Source organism: Apiospora hydei, assembly GCF_038363865.1.
Source record: "Apiospora hydei strain CBS 114990 chromosome Unknown utg000002l_segment0_segment0, whole genome shotgun sequence".
In the NCBI taxonomy this organism is placed as follows: domain Eukaryota; kingdom Fungi; phylum Ascomycota; class Sordariomycetes; order Amphisphaeriales; family Apiosporaceae; genus Apiospora; species Apiospora hydei.
Genome location: NW_027117361.1, coordinates 311,806 through 329,574, shown reverse-complemented (window position 1 = coordinate 329,574; position 17,769 = coordinate 311,806). Strand labels below are relative to the sequence as shown.

At 50.0% G+C, this 17,769-nt stretch overlaps 10 protein-coding genes across 10 annotated transcripts; 4 read left to right on the top strand and 6 right to left on the bottom strand.

The window, feature by feature from the left end:
• Positions 1-1,910: 1,910 nt before the first annotated feature.
• On the bottom strand, positions 1,911-6,293 carry PG997_000114 (uncharacterized protein; the record flags this gene model as incomplete). The annotated part of the gene is made up of 3 exons (XM_066804429.1): positions 1,911-2,468; positions 3,420-4,565; positions 4,710-6,293. 3 exons carry the CDS (start codon positions 6,291-6,293, stop codon positions 1,911-1,913), a joined length of 3,288 nt encoding a protein of 1,095 aa, XP_066674202.1.
• A 272-nt stretch (positions 6,294-6,565) lies between these two features.
• On the top strand, positions 6,566-6,970 carry PG997_000113 (uncharacterized protein; the record flags this gene model as incomplete). Its single annotated transcript, XM_066804428.1, has 1 exon — positions 6,566-6,970. The coding sequence occupies one exon, from the start codon at positions 6,566-6,568 to the stop codon at positions 6,968-6,970; it is 405 nt and encodes a 134-aa protein (XP_066674201.1).
• On the bottom strand, positions 6,967-7,467 carry PG997_000112 (transposase; the record flags this gene model as incomplete). Its single annotated transcript, XM_066804427.1, has 3 exons — positions 6,967-7,182; positions 7,204-7,304; positions 7,344-7,467. The coding sequence occupies 3 exons, from the start codon at positions 7,465-7,467 to the stop codon at positions 6,967-6,969; spliced, it is 441 nt and encodes a 146-aa protein (XP_066674200.1).
• A 182-nt stretch (positions 7,468-7,649) lies between these two features.
• On the bottom strand, positions 7,650-8,108 carry PG997_000111 (transposase; the record flags this gene model as incomplete). The annotated part of the gene is made up of 3 exons (XM_066804426.1): positions 7,650-7,662; positions 7,729-7,889; positions 7,932-8,108. The coding sequence occupies 3 exons, from the start codon at positions 8,106-8,108 to the stop codon at positions 7,650-7,652; spliced, it is 351 nt and encodes a 116-aa protein (XP_066674199.1).
• A 251-nt stretch (positions 8,109-8,359) lies between these two features.
• On the bottom strand, positions 8,360-8,582 carry PG997_000110 (uncharacterized protein; the record flags this gene model as incomplete). The annotated part of the gene is given in 2 exon segments (XM_066804425.1): positions 8,360-8,484; positions 8,495-8,582. The coding sequence occupies 2 exon segments, from the start codon at positions 8,580-8,582 to the stop codon at positions 8,360-8,362; spliced, it is 213 nt and encodes a 70-aa protein (XP_066674198.1).
• Positions 8,583-9,810: 1,228 nt separating this feature from the next.
• On the bottom strand, positions 9,811-11,141 carry PG997_000109 (uncharacterized protein; the record flags this gene model as incomplete). The annotated part of the gene is made up of 3 exons (XM_066804424.1): positions 9,811-10,203; positions 10,258-10,830; positions 10,878-11,141. 3 exons carry the CDS (start codon positions 11,139-11,141, stop codon positions 9,811-9,813), a joined length of 1,230 nt encoding a protein of 409 aa, XP_066674197.1.
• A 617-nt stretch (positions 11,142-11,758) lies between these two features.
• PG997_000108 (uncharacterized protein) lies at positions 11,759-13,564 on the top strand (the record flags this gene model as incomplete). Its single annotated transcript, XM_066804423.1, has 4 exons — positions 11,759-12,632; positions 12,680-12,836; positions 12,888-12,968; positions 13,042-13,564. The coding sequence occupies 4 exons, from the start codon at positions 11,759-11,761 to the stop codon at positions 13,562-13,564; spliced, it is 1,635 nt and encodes a 544-aa protein (XP_066674196.1).
• A 123-nt stretch (positions 13,565-13,687) lies between these two features.
• On the bottom strand, positions 13,688-15,226 carry PG997_000107 (uncharacterized protein; the record flags this gene model as incomplete). Its single annotated transcript, XM_066804422.1, has 4 exons — positions 13,688-13,900; positions 13,946-14,100; positions 14,455-15,013; positions 15,077-15,226. The coding sequence occupies 4 exons, from the start codon at positions 15,224-15,226 to the stop codon at positions 13,688-13,690; spliced, it is 1,077 nt and encodes a 358-aa protein (XP_066674195.1).
• Positions 15,227-15,436: 210 nt separating this feature from the next.
• Positions 15,437-15,688, top strand: PG997_000106 (kinesin; the record flags this gene model as incomplete). Its single annotated transcript, XM_066804421.1, has 2 exons — positions 15,437-15,536; positions 15,591-15,688. The coding sequence occupies 2 exons, from the start codon at positions 15,437-15,439 to the stop codon at positions 15,686-15,688; spliced, it is 198 nt and encodes a 65-aa protein (XP_066674194.1).
• A 2-nt stretch (positions 15,689-15,690) lies between these two features.
• PG997_000105 (uncharacterized protein) lies at positions 15,691-17,240 on the top strand (the record flags this gene model as incomplete). Its single annotated transcript, XM_066804420.1, has 2 exons — positions 15,691-15,741; positions 16,005-17,240. The coding sequence occupies 2 exons, from the start codon at positions 15,691-15,693 to the stop codon at positions 17,238-17,240; spliced, it is 1,287 nt and encodes a 428-aa protein (XP_066674193.1).
• Positions 17,241-17,769: the final 529 nt, after the last annotated feature.

Genomic DNA, 17,769 nt, shown 5'->3' with positions numbered 1-17,769 from the left:
GATCGTGGCTGCTGATGAGCTCGGACTTTGAATCGTCCAAAAAGTAAGAGCAACAACCAAAGATCATCGCACCGTCTTTAGGCATTATCTGGGGTTCTCCGCTAGCTGTAACGTCCTTGAAACTGTCGATTTCATGAATGCTCCGAGGGACTGGCGAATAATTACAAGTATTGCCTCCCAAACAGTCGCATGGCTTATCGAACCCTATGCTGGATTCGTCCCAGCAGAATGTTCCAATGGAGCGCCAAGTTGCGTGCTGGTCATCAGTCCGATATGCCGAAATCCGTGAGATGTGAGATACTTGGACACAAAGATACCCTTTGTTCTTTGGCACACCTCTCCAGGAAGGACAGATGCCTTCTAGGGAGATCGGCTTGATGAGCTCCCCGAACCCCTTCCCGAATAGAGTAACTGCGTTGAGTTCTCGACTTAGAATGACCGAGGCTTTGCCCTCTGGTGGCAGTTCAATAGCCCGAAGAAATACGGAATCTCGGTTCTTAGCGACATGTTCGAACTCAAACCCTTCTAGAGAGTCACAAGAATGATTCTTTGCGTTGGCCTCTTCGTGAGCCATAATCAACCCTAAAAAGGACAAGATTCTTTCTACCAAATCTTGAAAGGTCTTCGTGGAATCCTCATGTAGGTTTTGCTCTCGATTGTCGGGATTCATCAGAATGCTCAAGCCCTGATGGTTGCTCTTACGCGAACGACCTTCGAGGTACTCTTTCATTCTGAACTTGAACCAAGAGCCCTTTTCTGTGTCTTCCTCGGCACATTTCAGCGATGCTCGAATAAGATGGAGCAGTGCACTAATTCCATCAATCAGCCAACTTATCCTATCAGCTGAATCAAATAGAATAACAGATCTGTTCTTCATATACTCGAGACGATCGAGGTATCCGTCTTTTTGTCGAATTAAGCTGTTGATAGCCTTCTCACTAAGCGGCTCGGGGATACGCATCGGGCCGTTGATACGGGTTGGAGGCGAGATATGCATTTGCTTATATGGACAATTCTGGTTCATTTGGAACTCTGAAGCAACGATATCATACGATGCATGGCGGTTTCCTATACTTCCAGTCTTAGCAATACCAAATTTAAGTAATTAGTGGTGTAACAGTCATACCAACGAAACTTTCAGTATTGGAGCACCAGCCCACAAAATGTCGCGATGATTTCAAGTCGCTTAGCTTCGGAACGGTAACATCCTTGGGGGAAATCATGGGGATTCGGGGATCAGTATATGAGATTCTGGATCCACCATGTCCCTCGAGCAGGTGCCATACCAGGGAGTTCCCCGCTTGCTTAGCTAGGACCAGCATTGCTCGTGGCCCTTTGATAAACAGTCTTCCGTCAAAGACCGTGGCAAACGGGGCTTGCACGAGCCGTGAAATGACGTTGAGCGCCACTTCAAGGCCTGTACCGCGCTCCAGTCTGCGAAGTACAGGGAAGCCCTGGGCGAGAACTCGATTCCTAATGAGGCTGGTCCAGCACTGGCCGTCAGGAATGTTGGTTTGGGGGTCTTGGTCTCTCGTTTCAAACCGAATACCCCAGACGAGATTCGAGGCAGGTTGTTCGGCGGGGCTGCCGTGTCCGTGCAGTGGTATAAGGAGAGGACTACAGTAAGCACTTGTTAATTGATCGGGCTGTCCTTGTCGAACTGGAAGAGCACTCCCGAGCCAGGCTAGCTGCTGTCCAAGCTCCGCCAGTGAAGCTCTCGTGCCTGAGGCCTTCACCACTAGTTGGGATGCTTCGATATAGACTGACAGCTTGGTGTTGTCGTAAAACTCGGCTAAGAATACGGTCAGATTCTTTTCAAGGCTCAAATAGCCCTTGATACTCACCAGTATGTTTAGATCCAGACTTATCCCTGGCGGTTCTTTTCACCAACTCAAGGAGGATCTCCCCTGTCAGTGGCCAGGTTTCGGAAGGTACTGGGCACAAGATGCTGCTTGAGCATCATCTGTGGACCCAGTAAGGGTGATAGCATTAGCGATTGCATCGTCTGGTTCCTCTTGGTATCCCTGCTGGTCAAGAAACGATTGTGGGTTCCATTCGACTTGGAAGGACGCTTCGTAGGTCTCTGATGAAGTTCGCCGGCTGACTTTCCGTGGGCGTGGCAGTTGATGCATGATTTGTTGGCTGATTTCAGCCAATATGTCCGGGTCCGCTGGAGTCATGAGGAAACCACGACGTAGACGGGCCCGAAGCCACTGGTAGGCGTCCAGGTCGCGAATGAAATCGCGATACATCCCTACGCGTTTTCTTACTTCTGCCTCATCGCCATACGGTTCGTCCTCCTCGTCCTCCTCGCCCTCCTCGTCCTCCTCGCCCCCCTCGTCCTCCTCGTCCTCCTCGCCCTCCTCGCCCCCCTCGTCCTCTTCGTCGTTTTCTTCTTGATCGATTGGCGGCCAGTCATAGTTCGATAGTTTTGCAGAAGGCTCTGGTTGATTTGCACCCTTACTTGTCTCAAGCCAACTTGATACATCATATCTGGCCTTGTCTGCTTGCTCGTAATTCCTAGGGTTGGCATCCATCTTATCGGACGACGAATGAATCTCAGAAGCATAGGCGGCCTGAAATCCTTCCGCTATGCGGCTAAAGAACTCAAGGTTTAGAAACTATAACGTAATAAGAGGGGTTCACTCACTTTCTGTTTCTGTGGATGAAGACCATGACATCCCGCTGAATCTGCTTGCTGGCTTGGTGTCCAGCGCTTAAGGCAAAGTCCTGAAGCAGTCCTGGTAGAGACGCGAAGACACGGTCCCATGTCTGTTTGTCTTCTGGTGCGCCTATTGAGACCTGGGTGTCGTGAACCAGTTCAAGAGCCTGGGCAAGCAGGTCATTAGCCAGTTCCGATATGTAGCTGTCATCTCCTGGACGTGTTGCGACTGAGTACTCCGTTGGGGTGTCATCATCAGATAAGTTGTTTGTGTCGTGAGGCTCCAGATCATCATTGTTATTCCGTTCTTGCCTAGTCTCAGTACTGATCGAGGATCCCTTACTGAGGGACGTCTCTGTTGTAAACGATCTTCGGCCAAGCACCTCACTTGCTGATGCATCACTATCGTGATCATCCCATGAAATCGAATCTGCAGCGAGACCTGTGCTGTAAAGATCTTGATCTCTTGAGCCCTTCAAGCCATTTGCAAATTGTACAAAAACACCCTTCCTGAAGCACAGCCGATAGTGACCAAAGAACCAGACACAGCAGATGTGCTTGGCCGGAAATCGGGCGGCAGCCATAACAGGTGATTCCCATACCAAGTTATCCAGCTGTGATCCTTACTGATACCATAGCCAAGGCGTGCAACTTCGCGATGTAATAATGACTGGGTGGGCTGCCTGTCGATAGAGATGGCTCCAATATCGGTAAAAATAGACGAAGAATCCGGACTGAATGACAATGTTGACGAAACGTTGCCTATGTAGGTAGTCTGCCGCTTTGCGCCCGTCGCCGCGTCCCAGACACTGACCGTCCCGTCGCGCGACGCCGACGCCACGAGCCGGCCGTCGGGCGAGAACGCCACCGAGCTGACGTAGTCACCATGGCCCTCGAGCGTCTGCTTCTCTTGGCCCGTCGCCGCGTCCCAGACCTTGACCGTCTTGTCGTGCGACGCCGACGCCACCAGCCGGCCGTCGGGCGAGAACGCCACCGAGCTGACGTAGTCACTGTGGCCCTCGAGCGTCTGCTTCTCTTGGCCCGTCGCCGCATCCCAGACCTTGACTATCCTTTCGTCCGACGCCGACACCACGAGCCGGCCGTCGGGCGAGAACGCCACCGAGTTAACGTAGTCACTGTGGCCCTCGAGCGTCTGCTTCTCTTGGCCCGTCGCCGCGTCCCAGACCTTGACCGTCTTGTCGCGCGACGCCGACGCCACCAGCCGGCCGTCGGGCGAGAACGCCACCGAGCTGACGTAGTCACCATGGCCCTCGAGCGTCTGCTTCTCTTGGCCCGTCGCCGCGTCCCAGACCTTGACCGTCTTGTCGTGCGACGCCGACGCCACCAGCCGGCCGTCGGGCGAGAACGCCACCGAGCTGACGTAGTCACCATGGCCCTCGAGCGTCTGCTTCTCTTGGCCCGTCGCCGCGTCCCAGACCTTGACCGTCTTGTCGTCCGACGCCGACGCCACCAGCTGGCCGTCGGGCGAGAACGCCACCGAGCTGACGTAGTCACCATGGCCCTCGAGCGTCTGCTTCTCTTGGCCCGTCGCCGCGTCCCAGACCTTGACCGTCTTGTCGTCCGACGCCGACGCCACCAGCTGGCCGTCGGGCGAGAACGCCACCGAGGTGACCCAACCGCGGTGGCCCTTGAGCGTCTGCTTCTCTTGGCCCGTCGCCGTGTCCCAGAGCTTGACCGTGTTGTCGTGCGACGCCGACGCCACCAGCCGGCCGTCGGGCGAGAACGCCACCGAAGTGACGGGACCGCGGTGGCCCTCGAGCGTCTGCTGGCATGCGTTCCAATCGCGATCGACTTTTGGAGCTTGAGTCACCCACGCGGGCCTCTTGTATTGGTTCCTTGTAATACTGCTCTGGGGACTGAATAGAAGTGCTGCAGAGTACGCCTGAAGCGGACAGTTCTCAATCGCCCACTTTGAGTACAGCAAAAATCGGCATGCGTCTCGAACTCGGTTTATAAGTGGCGATTCTTGTGTCTCTGACTAGAAGCATGTTAATATAGCACTCGAATCGCATTATAAGGAGCATACCGTGACGAAGTTCTGAATGCCTAGCATTGCAGACACTCCTTGTGACATGGCTTTCAGAAGGCTAAGGGCTTCAAGCCAGTTAAGGTACTTCTCGCGTAGGAAAGTATCGATTGGGCCATTATCTTTCCGGACCTCTTTCGCAGCCTCAGTATCACGGCACTCAAGTAGATGGTTAGCCCAGTACACGCAGGAATACCTTATCCCAGCTAAGGGATCGGGGTCTGGAGTGGCAATATGGTCGATATGGGTGCCTGGGTGCTGTAGTTGGTAGACGTCTTGCTTGAGGCAAGCCTTTATATCTTCTAGCGATTTAGAAAACATGCGGTAATGCTCGTTAGCAAGATCGGGTAGGAAAATCTGACTTTGGCCGAGTAAGAAATCCTGCGCTGACTGATGAACGAGGTAAACGATTCTGTCCTGGATCGTGAGGAAAGAACCACACATCTTAATCACCTTGGTGATATCAAAAACCTTTTGTGGCAGGCCTGATAAGCTTCTTAGCTCTTCGAGTTGCAGTGGACGATAAGCAACGGTAGTCGTTGCAAGGACTCTGCGGCAATATTCAAGATCTGGACGTTTTAAATCCTGTATTTGTCGCATCATTCGATCGTATAGCCTTTTCAACCCAGGCGGTATGTTCATCAAGACCTCTTCCATATCCCAGCTGTTGACATCCTGGAGCTCCTGGATGACGAGAGCGACCCACAGGAATGTGCCATTCGCCTTAGACAGGAGTGTATGCCGGAGTCTTTGTAGCAGATCTTCGTCCTGCTCGATCTCTTCGAGTTCAGATAACCGGCGTTGGATATAGATGTCAACCGCCTGCGAAACCTGTTCAGCATTCTGTTTCAGCTCCAGGCTTAGTCTGGTTCGGGACTCGGTTATCCGCAACTTCCGCTCGATATCGGGGTTGTGGCGACTGGAAAGAAGCCACTTGGCTCGTGGAGTGGTATGCTTGCTGATGAAATCAAGGAGTTGTGGCAAGTCTTTCTCGCATTCGTCCAAGGCGTCAACGACGAAGTAGACAGTCGGCAGATCAGGATCTTCGAGCATGTTCTTGAAAACCCTCGATATGGTATACCAGGCGTTCTCGCCCTCGTTAAATGGGCTTGTACGCGTTCGCTGGTACTCCTCTTTGACATGTTTCAAGAGCCTTGTTTCTTGCTGCAGAAGCATGGAGGCTAGGCCGCGGAGTACTGCAGCCGCATTGTTGGACTTCGAGTTGGTGGCTTGACAAAAAAAGTAGGACACTTGACTGCTACTTAGTCCGTGTAGCTCCAGCTCATCTGTGATGCCGCAGAGAAGCATGGTCTTGCCTTTGCCTGGGTCCGCCTGGATCCAAAGCAGTCGGATGTTCTCTTCGTGTCGCCATCGCCGAAAATCAATATGTTCAAGGATCCAACTGTACGACTCCCTGAGTAGTCCCCCTTTTGTTTCTTTTATACGTGCTTTGTCGTCGCGAGGGTCGGGCAGGCGTCGCTCAGCAAGCCATGGATCGGGGGTCGCTTCAGGGTAGTAGGTGTTTCCGATCTGGAGTCGGCTAGGTCCATCAGTCTGGATATCTCTAACCGAGTTGGACATCATTGTCGCTCTGCGCGGTGTATAAAACCTGTACGAAAGGCCTCGCTGCGGTAACGAATCATTCCCGCTTGCTCCTTATTGAACGTAAGGATAATGGGGAGAAACCTGTAGAGAGTATACCGATATTATTAGGCTGGCGCGTAAAAGACCAGTCAGCTGCCTTGTCGTCTCAGCCGCACCGACCCCGCATTCCATGGACTTCTGTAAGCTATGTTGTCGCTTGACGAAATACCCGCCAGATAGATTTTTCTTCATTATTCAGGTTTATTACAACCATGGCAGAGATCTTCGGAATCGTGGCTGGCGCATTGAGCGTGGCTGCGTTATTCGATAACTGCGTCGACTCCTTCGAGTATATCCAGCTGGGCCGCCATTTCGGTCGAGATTTCGAGCGATGCCAACTCAAACTCGATGTCGCCCGAATTCGCCTGGGCAGGTGGGGGAGCGCCGTTAAGATCAATAAAGACCCTCGATTCGACATCGTAACACCGCTCGATAAAAAGTCGCAAAATGTCCGAGCTATCTTGGAAGAGATTAAACAACTTTTCCAAGTAGTACAGAAGTCCTCCAAGCGCTACGGAATTAACGTTGGAGACCCACCTTCGGGCCCCCCCTGCTTCGGGCCCCCTGTCAACCAGTTCGCTCAAATCAACCCCTTTAATTTAATGCCATCTTTCTAGCTCGTCCTTACTGTAACAACTATACAGGAACCAGCCTTACTATTATCGCTATCGCTCTCTTCATTAAGACTATTTTCAGCTTCACCAACAGCTAGTTGCGTACGCTGTATATCTTCAATCGTTGCAAACTTCGAATTCGGGCTTAAATTAACCTTCTTCCGTTTCCTTGGCCTCACAGCCTCTAATTGAGCCTGGAGTGCTTCAACCTGCCTCTATAGAATGGCGACCTGTACTTCCTTCTCATCGAATGCTTTCCGGACCTTCCGGAATAGTTGACGTTGCGTAGTTGTATACTCTTTTAATAAGTTAACAAGTCGTACTTGCTCCTTAAACTCTTTCGATTTTCTTGGAGTCGACTAAATAATATCCGAACCACGAGCAGTATTCCGGGGCGTATAGAGGGCCTTATTAGACCCGTTAGGCCCTGTCTTAGCAGGATCGGCCGTCGTATAGCCAGTGTTTTCGAGCAGATGCGGGCTTAATAGTGGTTTTGCCATGCTTACCGGCCAAAGACCGGCTACCCTCCAGCCACTTCGGATATTCTAACCCGAGAATGCTTCCAAACGTGCCTTTTAATAGCATTAAAGGAAATATCGCTTGCCGATTACCGTCGAGTTCGTTAATTAGTTTAAATTCCCGAGTGCTTTCCGGTATGCCGATTTAAGAGCGCTAAAGACGCTTAAATCGAGAGGCTGTAAGACATGGGTTGTATAAGGGGGTAAAAAAGGAGGCGAATACGATAGCGGAAGCATAAATACATAAAATCGGTCGTTTTATAGCTTCCGTGGCCATCTATAACGAGTAGGCGGTATTCCGAAGGGTCCTCCGGGGCGGTATTCGGGATAAAGAGTTTTTCGAGCCATTCGACAGCCGTCTCATCCGTTATCCATCCATTCTCCGTTACGGTAAACTGCCAGCCCTTAAAAAGACTCAAATCAAGAGGAAACCATTGTTATTGGACGGTTTTGCCCTTAAAAATAACTAATGGAGGTAATGCATGCCCTTGAGCAAAGACGCATTCAATAAAGGAGGTCCAAGCCTTTAAACCAGGCTGTTTCTTTCGAATAGACCGGTTTTCAGCACTTTCGAATACTAAACCGTTCGATTCGATGCCTTCTAGGACCCCCGCTTCGTCCATATTATGACGATTAACCGGCTTAATTTCTCGGATCTCGGGTTGTTCGAGCCGCTGGAACCATGACCGAATAACCTCGACAGAAGCCCCATTAACACGCTTTGAATCGATAAATCGGGCTCTCTGGGCCTTTATAGCAGGATTCCTACGTAAAAAGGCTTGCAGCCACTTTTTACCGAGTGGTTCGGGGTCCCCTTGGGCTCGGAGGATGCGCTCGGCGAATTCTTTTACTTAAGCGTGCGTTGGAGGAAGCCCTAGAGCCTGCTGAGCGATAATCCATAACGATAAGTGCTTCTCCTGGTCAGGACTGAGCCTTTATAGATCTGCTGCACCTTCTGATCGAGAGTGTTAACTTTTGAGCCGGTTTTGGAGCGTTGACCTAGAAATACCGTATTCTCGAGCGGCCTGCTTAATTGGAGTACCATTTGCGACACAATCCAGGGCTTCCTGGAGCTCTCCTTCGGAATATTGGTTCATAATCAAGTAGCGGTACTTTATAAAAAAATTTGAAGGAAAACGATGAGGAATCAATGGATAAGTTGCAAAAGTTTGAAGGGGGTAAAAAATCAGGTGGCTGGTTGACAGGGGGCCCGAAGCAGGGGGGGGCCCGAAGGTGGGTCTCCAACGTTAGCTAAAACTGTTGATTGTAGGGATTTTATCTTACCATCAGCCTCCCGCTTGGGGATATTACCAGCCACCAACTTCCAATCGCCATTATGCTCGTAGTATGCGTTTAGCAACGAGGTATCTTCATCTTGGCTCCAACGAGGTATCTTTGGGCCCTGCCGTCTTTTTTGTGCCATTTTCTGAAGCATTCTGTAATACAGATCAGCTTGATATACAATTCCCAGGTTCACTGTCTCTTACGCTTCTTCGTTCGGCCGCCGCCGACTGCTCTGGACACTTTTCCCCAATCCCTACCATATCGTTCAACTGCCGACTCCAACCGCGTAGTTTCCTCGGTGTCCCACTTTTTCCATATGTCTTTCTTTGGGCTCAATTGGTACCAGCGACGATTCGAAATTCGATCAGAAGGAATCGAATCAGCGGTGTAATTATTATGGCGTACTCCCCCGCCGCGAGACGAGCGGAGATGTGTCGGCCAATGGCGACTTTGAGTAGCGTGTCGGGGCATCTAAGAGGGGGGTGGGGGGGTCACAACATGCTCTCCAGTGTGGTGCCTGACTTGGCCCCTCCCTCAAGGAGAGGATGGGGTTCCAGGTAAAGAAACGCGAGCGCAGCCTATGGTCCATCCACCCGACAATACATGGTGGAAGCTGGATACCTCCGGAAGAGGTAACTGCATAAGAACCGGCCGAAATGATCACAAAATAGAATCATGGCAGACGAAATTTGTAGCGTATCCGACAACATGTAAAATACTAGGTGACAAAGTTCAACGCTCACAAAAGCCACCCATGGAGGGATATGTAGATATAAATACAGCACTCATTGCCGACGAGGCTGAGCCTCTACAATGTGCCAGTCTGCTTTCAACTCTACCACGCCTGCGCATGTCCATATACTGGCCGGGCGAAAGTGCTGCTAAGCGAGCGGCTGTGTTGCCTGGCCAGGTACTATAGAACAGAAATCTCACTAAGCCATTAAATACAACATTGGCACACCTCCACCGCGTAGTACATAATGTCTCGGGTCGCCCGTCAACTCCAAGTAACTAGAAGCAGTCAATATATAAAAGCCAATATCAAACCATATCGCTGGCTTTCATATTAGCGATTAGAATGAATGGGTCGTCAACCTTGTCGCCCTCTTGCATAAACAGCAGACCGTGACCATGCGCAAACGAAAAGCCTTCTTCCCTCGGTACTACCTCTTCTCCCCCTGGCGGCAATGCAGCATAAATGAAGGCCGTGGAAGAAGGATGGTGCTTTTCTACCAGTTCCTTGAGTCTGTCGAAAGACTGTCTGCTTGTGACGTCGTAAACAAGGATATGGTAAGAGTTTGCTGCCCACCACTCCTGTACCCATTCTGCGTGCTCCACGAGGTCGCAGCCACCTGTATCATGGACTTCAAGGTTTATAACCCTTCCATGAACTATTCGACGGATGTTGTGTGTATCTTCGAAAGTTTTCACGTACTACAAAGATCAGCCAATACACTATAATATAAGGATAGTCATGTAAGCTCTTACACCAGTGTAGGTTATCTGTAGTCCATGCGATACAATAACTCTGGTCTTCCCAGCACGTTGCGGCCCTATAACGGCGACACGCTCCCAAGTAGACGGGGCAGGTGGGCTCAGCAACAGCCCAATACCAGGTTCTCGGGATCCAGACGATCCTGAATTCCACGGGCCGTCATGAACAACTGGGCTCTGAACCGGGCCCGAAATCTCGTGGGCTTGGGACCCGACTCGAACTCCTGTGTAGGAGATGATGAGGGTAACACAAATCGCGCATTGCGCAGCTGTTTGATGCGGCACCCCTATGAGTCCGATTGACCCAGCAACGGCGAAAACACCGACAACACTAAGGAAAAGCGACCACTTCGGAAACGAAGACCAGGGGCCACAGGGAGTATGCCCACAGATCATAACAGCCGCAAAGGTAGCGTGGGACACGACAGCAATCGCCGGCACAATATCAATTTCCCACTTGGCTAGCAGTGAAAACGCTAGGATCGCGAAACCCATTTGGAAGAGTGCCCAACAGATCTTGTGGCTTGCCCGCCAGACCCTGCCGATAGGATACAAAATCTCGAGAATCTGCAAATATGTGAGATACTGTTCGAGTATGTGGATAGCTGAATTACCTCAGTACAGCAGATAGAGAGCACGGAGCTACTCTTCCAGCCGGCCAATCCAATGATAGGTTTCTTAATACGGATCAAGATGAATGCAAGCCCGATGAGCACAAATCCAAAGACCAGGCCGACCAAGAACCAGAGTCGAGAGCGATCCGGTACATGTAAGATACCTCGGAACTTCAGCCAGAGGTAAATGCATTGGAAAAGTGCCACGACTCCGTACGCAAAGGCTGCGTCGATGAGCTGGGATGTGCTGTGGGACAAAGCCATTCAAGCGAGCCTTGAACGGCGGTGAGTGGTAAGACAACTGGAGAAGGGCAGTAAGATGAAAAAGGGAAGTAAGGCAACCAGATGCTCTAATTTGGTGAGCAAGGCATACAAGATGGGCGAGGACTTGGGCCATTGTTGCATACCGCCTCTGGGATGACGGAGGCTTATATCGGAATGTACGAGGTGACAAAACCAGCGATCCAAGAGCCCAGGTCGCCGGTGATGTGATCAGGGGAGATTGAAGCAAGAAATGGCTGGCTTCTTGTCCAAGCGTAGTAAGTAGTATGTCAGCCGGTTCTGTGTGCGATTGAGGTGCGCATTACTGCACTAACACCGGGGATAGTGGAATGCAAGCCAAGATACCGCCCCTGTGCGTAGGTGGAACCAACTAGGGTGCAAGTGTACAGGAAAAGGGAACCGAGATCGTCCCCCAGGTGTGTGGGTTAGAGTAGGCTTGGCGGCGTATTGTTCAAATACCCGGTGACTTGTAACAGAATGAACAAGACTATACTTAACTCGGGGGTCAGTTTTACTGACCAAAAACTGACCCCCCGATTTGGCAAGAAGACGCCCGGTCACTATGAGTGCTTCTCAACATTGTTTCCTCAACCTTCACGATGGCTCCTAAGCGCAATTCTCACTTCAAAGGCTTAGCTCAAGCACACATTAACTCCTTAGAAGTTGAAATTTCGGCCTTGAAAAAGCAGAACACTATCTTAAAGAATCAAGTCACCTCCTTGCTTGCACAGCTGGAGTTACAACATCCCTCACAAAAACTTTCATCGCCTATTCTAAGCTTCGCAGCCCCCCTCAAAATCAGTTTAGAGACTCCGGCTACAATCAAGAATCAGAGGAGACCACCGAACCCGTCAGGACCCAAGCGAGCAAACAGGGAAAAAAATACACATCAAGCGGATGTATCGCAGGACACCCAGAGAGAAGTGCCGGGCACGCGAGAAAATGGGCCACAAGAGATACAACAAGCGAATGTGCCGCAGGACACCCAGAGAGAAAAGCCGAAGACGCCAGTCGGTCAGTTCTTGGACGAAATCCCAACCTCTGAACCAGACTGGCACAAGAAAGCAGAGGAAACCAAGCTATCCACCCCAGGGCAACTCGCTAACGCTTTTCGAATCTTAACGTTGCGCCAGCCTAGCCTTCAGCTTCAACTACCTTTGCTACCGGAAGGTGCGACATCTGAGGCCACTCTCGATGCCTTTGACAAACTCCAATACACATTGAAGAGAGATAACAAATTCTCTAAACAACTGCGAAATTATAGCCGCCTGCTTTTCTTTTGTATAAGTTGCGTGGCTCGCCTGGAAAACAGTGTCGACACGGTGGACGCACTCACCAGAGAACACACAAACAGACCCATTTCGCGCTCGAAGTATTGGAGTAGGCTCCGTAGCAGTGCTCGTTGGGTAGCCCAGAAGATAGAAACCTTGGAAAACAAATTAGATGGGCAAGCTTCTCTGCTGTTCTTGTTATGTAAGTCGACGATGTACAGCAACGAACAATACGCTGATCATTCGCAGACGGGCCCTGTATAGAATCGAATCGAAACATGGCAGAAGCCACCGGCGGGAAGGACCTTGTCGAAGAGGTGGAGAGAAAAATGGAAAGTTTCACAACAGAAGGCATTGGTCTACACTTTTCGCCAGCATTCTTGATTGCGTATCTGGGGACGTGGACGTATGTGCAACTGCGCCGCGCTCGAAAACCACGTACTAACTGAGTAGTCAGGTTAGAAGAGGTTAACAAAGCCTTAGGGACGAACCTCAGTGAACAAGAATACGAACGAAGAATAGAAAGCTCTCGCAACGCGTTAGCCGAGGGCTCATCCAACATTCCGCCTACGAACGCTGGGGAGAATAGCGAAAAAAACTCCACGACTCAGCATCGATGAGCGACATTTACCAAGCCCGGCTCCCGATATTCTCCCAGGCAGGGACGATGGACCAACGATCGCGCCTCTTGCTGAGAGTAGGAAGCGGGAAGGCCACAATCTGGATAGCAGCACCAATAAACGGAAGCGAACGGAAGCCACCGAGCCGCCAAAGCCTCCCCAGGAGAAGGATGCATCAAGCGTGGACTCCAGTCAATGTTGTAGTCCGTCTACGTGCAGCGATGGAGACGGAGCGCGGTTAGGCTTGCAACCCGCTCAGCAATCTGGCACGACTCTCCCTAACATCACAGCCCCAGAGGTAACTTTGCGCGATGGGTCTCTTGTCTCGTTACCCGCGTTGCAGCTGGACAGACAAGACCCTGGTGGAACCGGAGACTTCGATCATCAGGTTGCGGATGAAGACTCTCAGGTTGCGAATGATCGTGAGGGACTATTCAATGACGCGTTTTGGGGAATTTCGGGAGGGTACTCAACCAGCAGTCTAGATACAGAGGCTCAAATAGGGCCACTTTAGGCATTAATGGCTACTTTTTGCGAGATTGGGATCTTGTACAACTCTCATGAGGGTAAAATCAAGCGGTTGACCAATTGACCTAATGCGGATGCTATCTTGGGCAACAAGAACATGGCCTTCCTCCTATTCAAAAGACTTCCATCCGGTGACCTCGTCGTTTTTCGGGGGTTCCCCTTCGCAGTAATAAACACGAGTAGCTGTTGAAAGCGGTACCAACGCCGCCAGATCTCCTGGATCTATCCTTAGGGTATCGCCAGTCTTGAGACGGTAAGATGCTGCACGAAACCAAGGACTATCGATGTGGTGTTTTTTTGCCCACTCGAAAAGCAGGTTGCGCTAAAACAGTCAGCGTATTTCCAAGGATGGATCAAGTGAACATACGACAGTGTTCTTAGCTATTATCGCATTGTGTTGCCGGCTCTCTGTATGTGGTAGTTGCAGAAGGTCCACATAAGAGACCTTGTCACGATTCTGCTCATTCTCGGCTTCAGCACCGTCATCAGGTGGATTTTTCAAAGGTAGGCCGAATTCCTCATCTAGTTGAAAGGTTTGAATATTCGGCATGGTATCAAGAGTTGCAAGACCTACTTCTTGCTAAGGCCAACAGATATAGAAGGGTATCTCGAGGAAGTTGTATGTATAATATCTAGCTTGATACCCAAATGCGACTCGCGAGCCGCAAAAGCACCCCGCAGAGGCGCTAATCCGAGAGGGGTTTAGCCATAAGCACAAATCTTCTGAACACAATCTCGCCTCAAAGCACACCGTGATTGCCCTTGTAATCCATCTTCACCGAATAAGCCTCTAGAGCCCGCAAATCTTAAAGGAAACACAAAACAACAGGCCGAACCCTCAAGACTGGTTGCTTGGCAGTACTTTTGAGGGTTGACTCGCCATTCCTGTCGAACCGCTGCCATCAATCGCAGCATGTCCAAGCGAACTCTGGGGACAAATGGAGTAGTAGGTTGAGGCAAGTAGGGTTCGAACTTCGTTGAGGGTGTGAGTTGATTGCAGTCTGTAATCCAGGGCGTTTGTCGACTCTACACAAGTATTGCTGTATAGTGTGTTCTGAAGTGAGGTTATCTGCGTCAGGCGCTGGTCAAACAGCACCATGCGCTGGTCAAGCTGCGCGAACAAGTTTTGGAGAGTAGTTTCCAACAATGATTTCTCCGGAGGAGCCTCTCTTTGCGCTTTCGGGACAGCATCTTCGGAGGATCTTGCATCCTCAGAAACCCTTTTCTGCTGATTGATCTTCTCTGCCAAATCAGCACTCTCTTTCTTCTGCTGATCAATCTTCACTGCTAAATCAGCAACCTTCGCTACCAAATCAGCAACCTGCTCTCGCAGAAGAGCCGCTCCTTTCGGAAGAGTTTTCCGCATCTTGGGCGTGTTCGAGGCTTCAGGCTGGTTCAGCTCTAGTTCATCAAGTGCACCAATCGAGGCGGCATCCTAGAAAGTATATTAGAGCGAGTCCATACCAAGATGCAAACCACTATAGGATAGCCGTCTTACTGCTTTTCTCTTCCTAGACTTTTTAGGCTCTTGCACAGTACTGGGAGCATCCCTAAGCTCTTGCAAATCATTGAGGAGTAGTCTTATGGCGTGTAGGGCTGGAACCGTAATGCCGACCACGCTGGCCGCGACACTGAGAGGATCTGCCATCGTTTTCTCGCGTTAGAGAATCGAGCTCATGCGACGAACGAACATCTAGGTAACGAAGCCGTTGATGTGCGGGGTTTTAGCCGCCGAGCTGACGGGGTTGAGGATAACTATACAGGACGGCCATGGATGCGTCCACTAAATAGCTTGCTCTTTCGTAAGATCGCCCTGTAATTAATAATTAACCTCCACTCTCTGAACTGAATGAATGCAATGGCTTCCGCAGTACACTTTGGGACGGGCAACGCGGGCTTCCAGGCCGCAGTGATTAACGGTCCGGTCAATAATGAAATTTATCACTATGCCCCGCAAGGTAGGATCAGCCCAGGGATCCACGCAGACACGCGCTAACGAGGCCCTGACTTAGAACGGCCAGAAACTCTACTAAACCTATCGTCCATTATTCCTTTTGGCCGCGATAACGACTTTATCCAGCGAGGCGATATACTTAATCGTATTTATTAAATATGCGCTATTCCCGGTACACGTATCGCGCTCGTAGGCCTAGGCGGCGTTGGGTATGTACGATTTAAATAGGTAATAGGGCGAAAAGCTAACTCGTGGTAGAAAATCGCAACTAGCTATCGAATACGCGTACTAAACACGATAATAAACACTAAATACCTAGGTTTTTTAGGTTTACGCGAATAACGCGACGCGATACGAATAAAGTTTCCGAGAAATCGCCGATTATATTAAAATACCTAGGCGGCACGATTTTTAAAAAAACATCTTCCAGCTAATACGCGACTAGCTACGTAGCGGGAGGAATAAAAAATAGAGACTTATTCTCGATAATATTAATAATGCCAGCTTCCTTCTTAAAACTCTAAGCCATATTAAGGATGGCCAAACTGGCCATATAAATGAACCAAACCCATTACGACTCGTAGACTATCTCCCGACCTGCGAAAACGGATCCATACTGCTCACGACCCGGAGCAAGGGCGCAGCTCTCAAGCTTATTAAACCATCCGACATCATCCTAGTCGAGCCGATAAATCAGAAAGAGGCGAAGGCACTCATCGAAACGAAACTAGGACTGCGGCAAGATAAGGTCTGTATTGCGGCGCTTGCAATAGCTCTTGAATGTATGCCGCTGGCGATCGTTCAAGCGACAGCTTACATTTCTCGGAGGGCGCCGCAGTGGTCCGTACAACAGTATCTCGAGCATTTCAAACAGAGCGATCCAAGGAAAGCCGGCCTCTTGCGTTACGAAGGCGGCCATCTCCGGCGAGATGTTGATGCAAAGAACTCGATCATTATCACCTGGCAGATCTCTTTTGATCACATCCGCCAATCCAGACCATCAGCAGCAGACCTTCTAGCTCTGATGAGCTTTTTCGACCGTCAAGGCATACCGAAGTCTATACTTCGAGATCGTAGGGAAGGGAGACGCGTCGGGCGCGGTGAAAGTATCGGCCGCACGAGTACCTTCGATGACGATGTTTTACTATTACAAGATTACTCCTTTGTCCAAGCTTCCGAAAACGCCGACAACTTCCAAATGCATCGCCTAGTGCAATTGGCGACACGAAGATGGCTCCAAGATTCTGGGAGTCATGAACGATGGAAGGAAGAGTTTATCAGTCGTCTTTCTGCCCATCTTCCGACAGGGGAATACGAGAACTGGGCGACGTGGCAAATGCTACTGCCCCATGCCAGATTGGCCCATACTCTACGGCCAGAAATCGAAGCATCAATTATAGACTGGGCTTCGGTCCTGTATCTAATGGGATGGTATTTATGGCGGATGGGCAATGGGCATGAGGCTGAGAGCGTATCGACTCTTGCGATGGAACTAAGAATAGAGATACTTGGAAAGGGTTATGGGGATAGCCTGAACAGTATGGCGATAGTGGGTTCAGCATATCGTCTCAATGGTCGATGGGAGGCGGCGGAGAAGCTAGAGGTGGAAGTGATAGAGACTCGTAAGCAGAAACTCGGGCCGGATTATTTAAATACGCTGACCAGTATGGCTAACCTGGCGTCGACGTACAGGAACCAAGGCCGATAGGAGGCAGCGGAGAAGTTAAAGGTGAAAATAATAGAGACTCGTAAACAGAAACTCGGGCCGGATTATTTTTTTACGTTGACCAGTATGGCTAACCTGGCGTTAACGTATAGTAACTAAGGTCGATGGGAGGCAGCAAAAAAATTAAAAGTAAAAATAATAGAGATTCGTAAATAAAAACTCGGGCCGGATTATTTAAACACGTTAATTAATATAATTAACCTAGCGTCGACGTTTTAAAATTAAGGTTAATAAGAGGCAGCGGAAAAGCTATTTATAAAAATAATAGAGACTCGTAAATAAAAACTCGGACTAAATTATTTAAACACGTTAACTAATATAGCTAACCTAGCGTCGACGTTTTAAAACCAGGGCCGATAAAAGGCAGCGGAGAAGCTATTTATAAAAATAATAAAAACTCGTAAATAAAAACTCGGGCCGGATTATTTAAACACGTTAGCTAGTATAATTAACTTAGTATCGACGTATAGGAACTAAGGTTAATAAGAGGCAGCGGAGAAGCTATTTATAG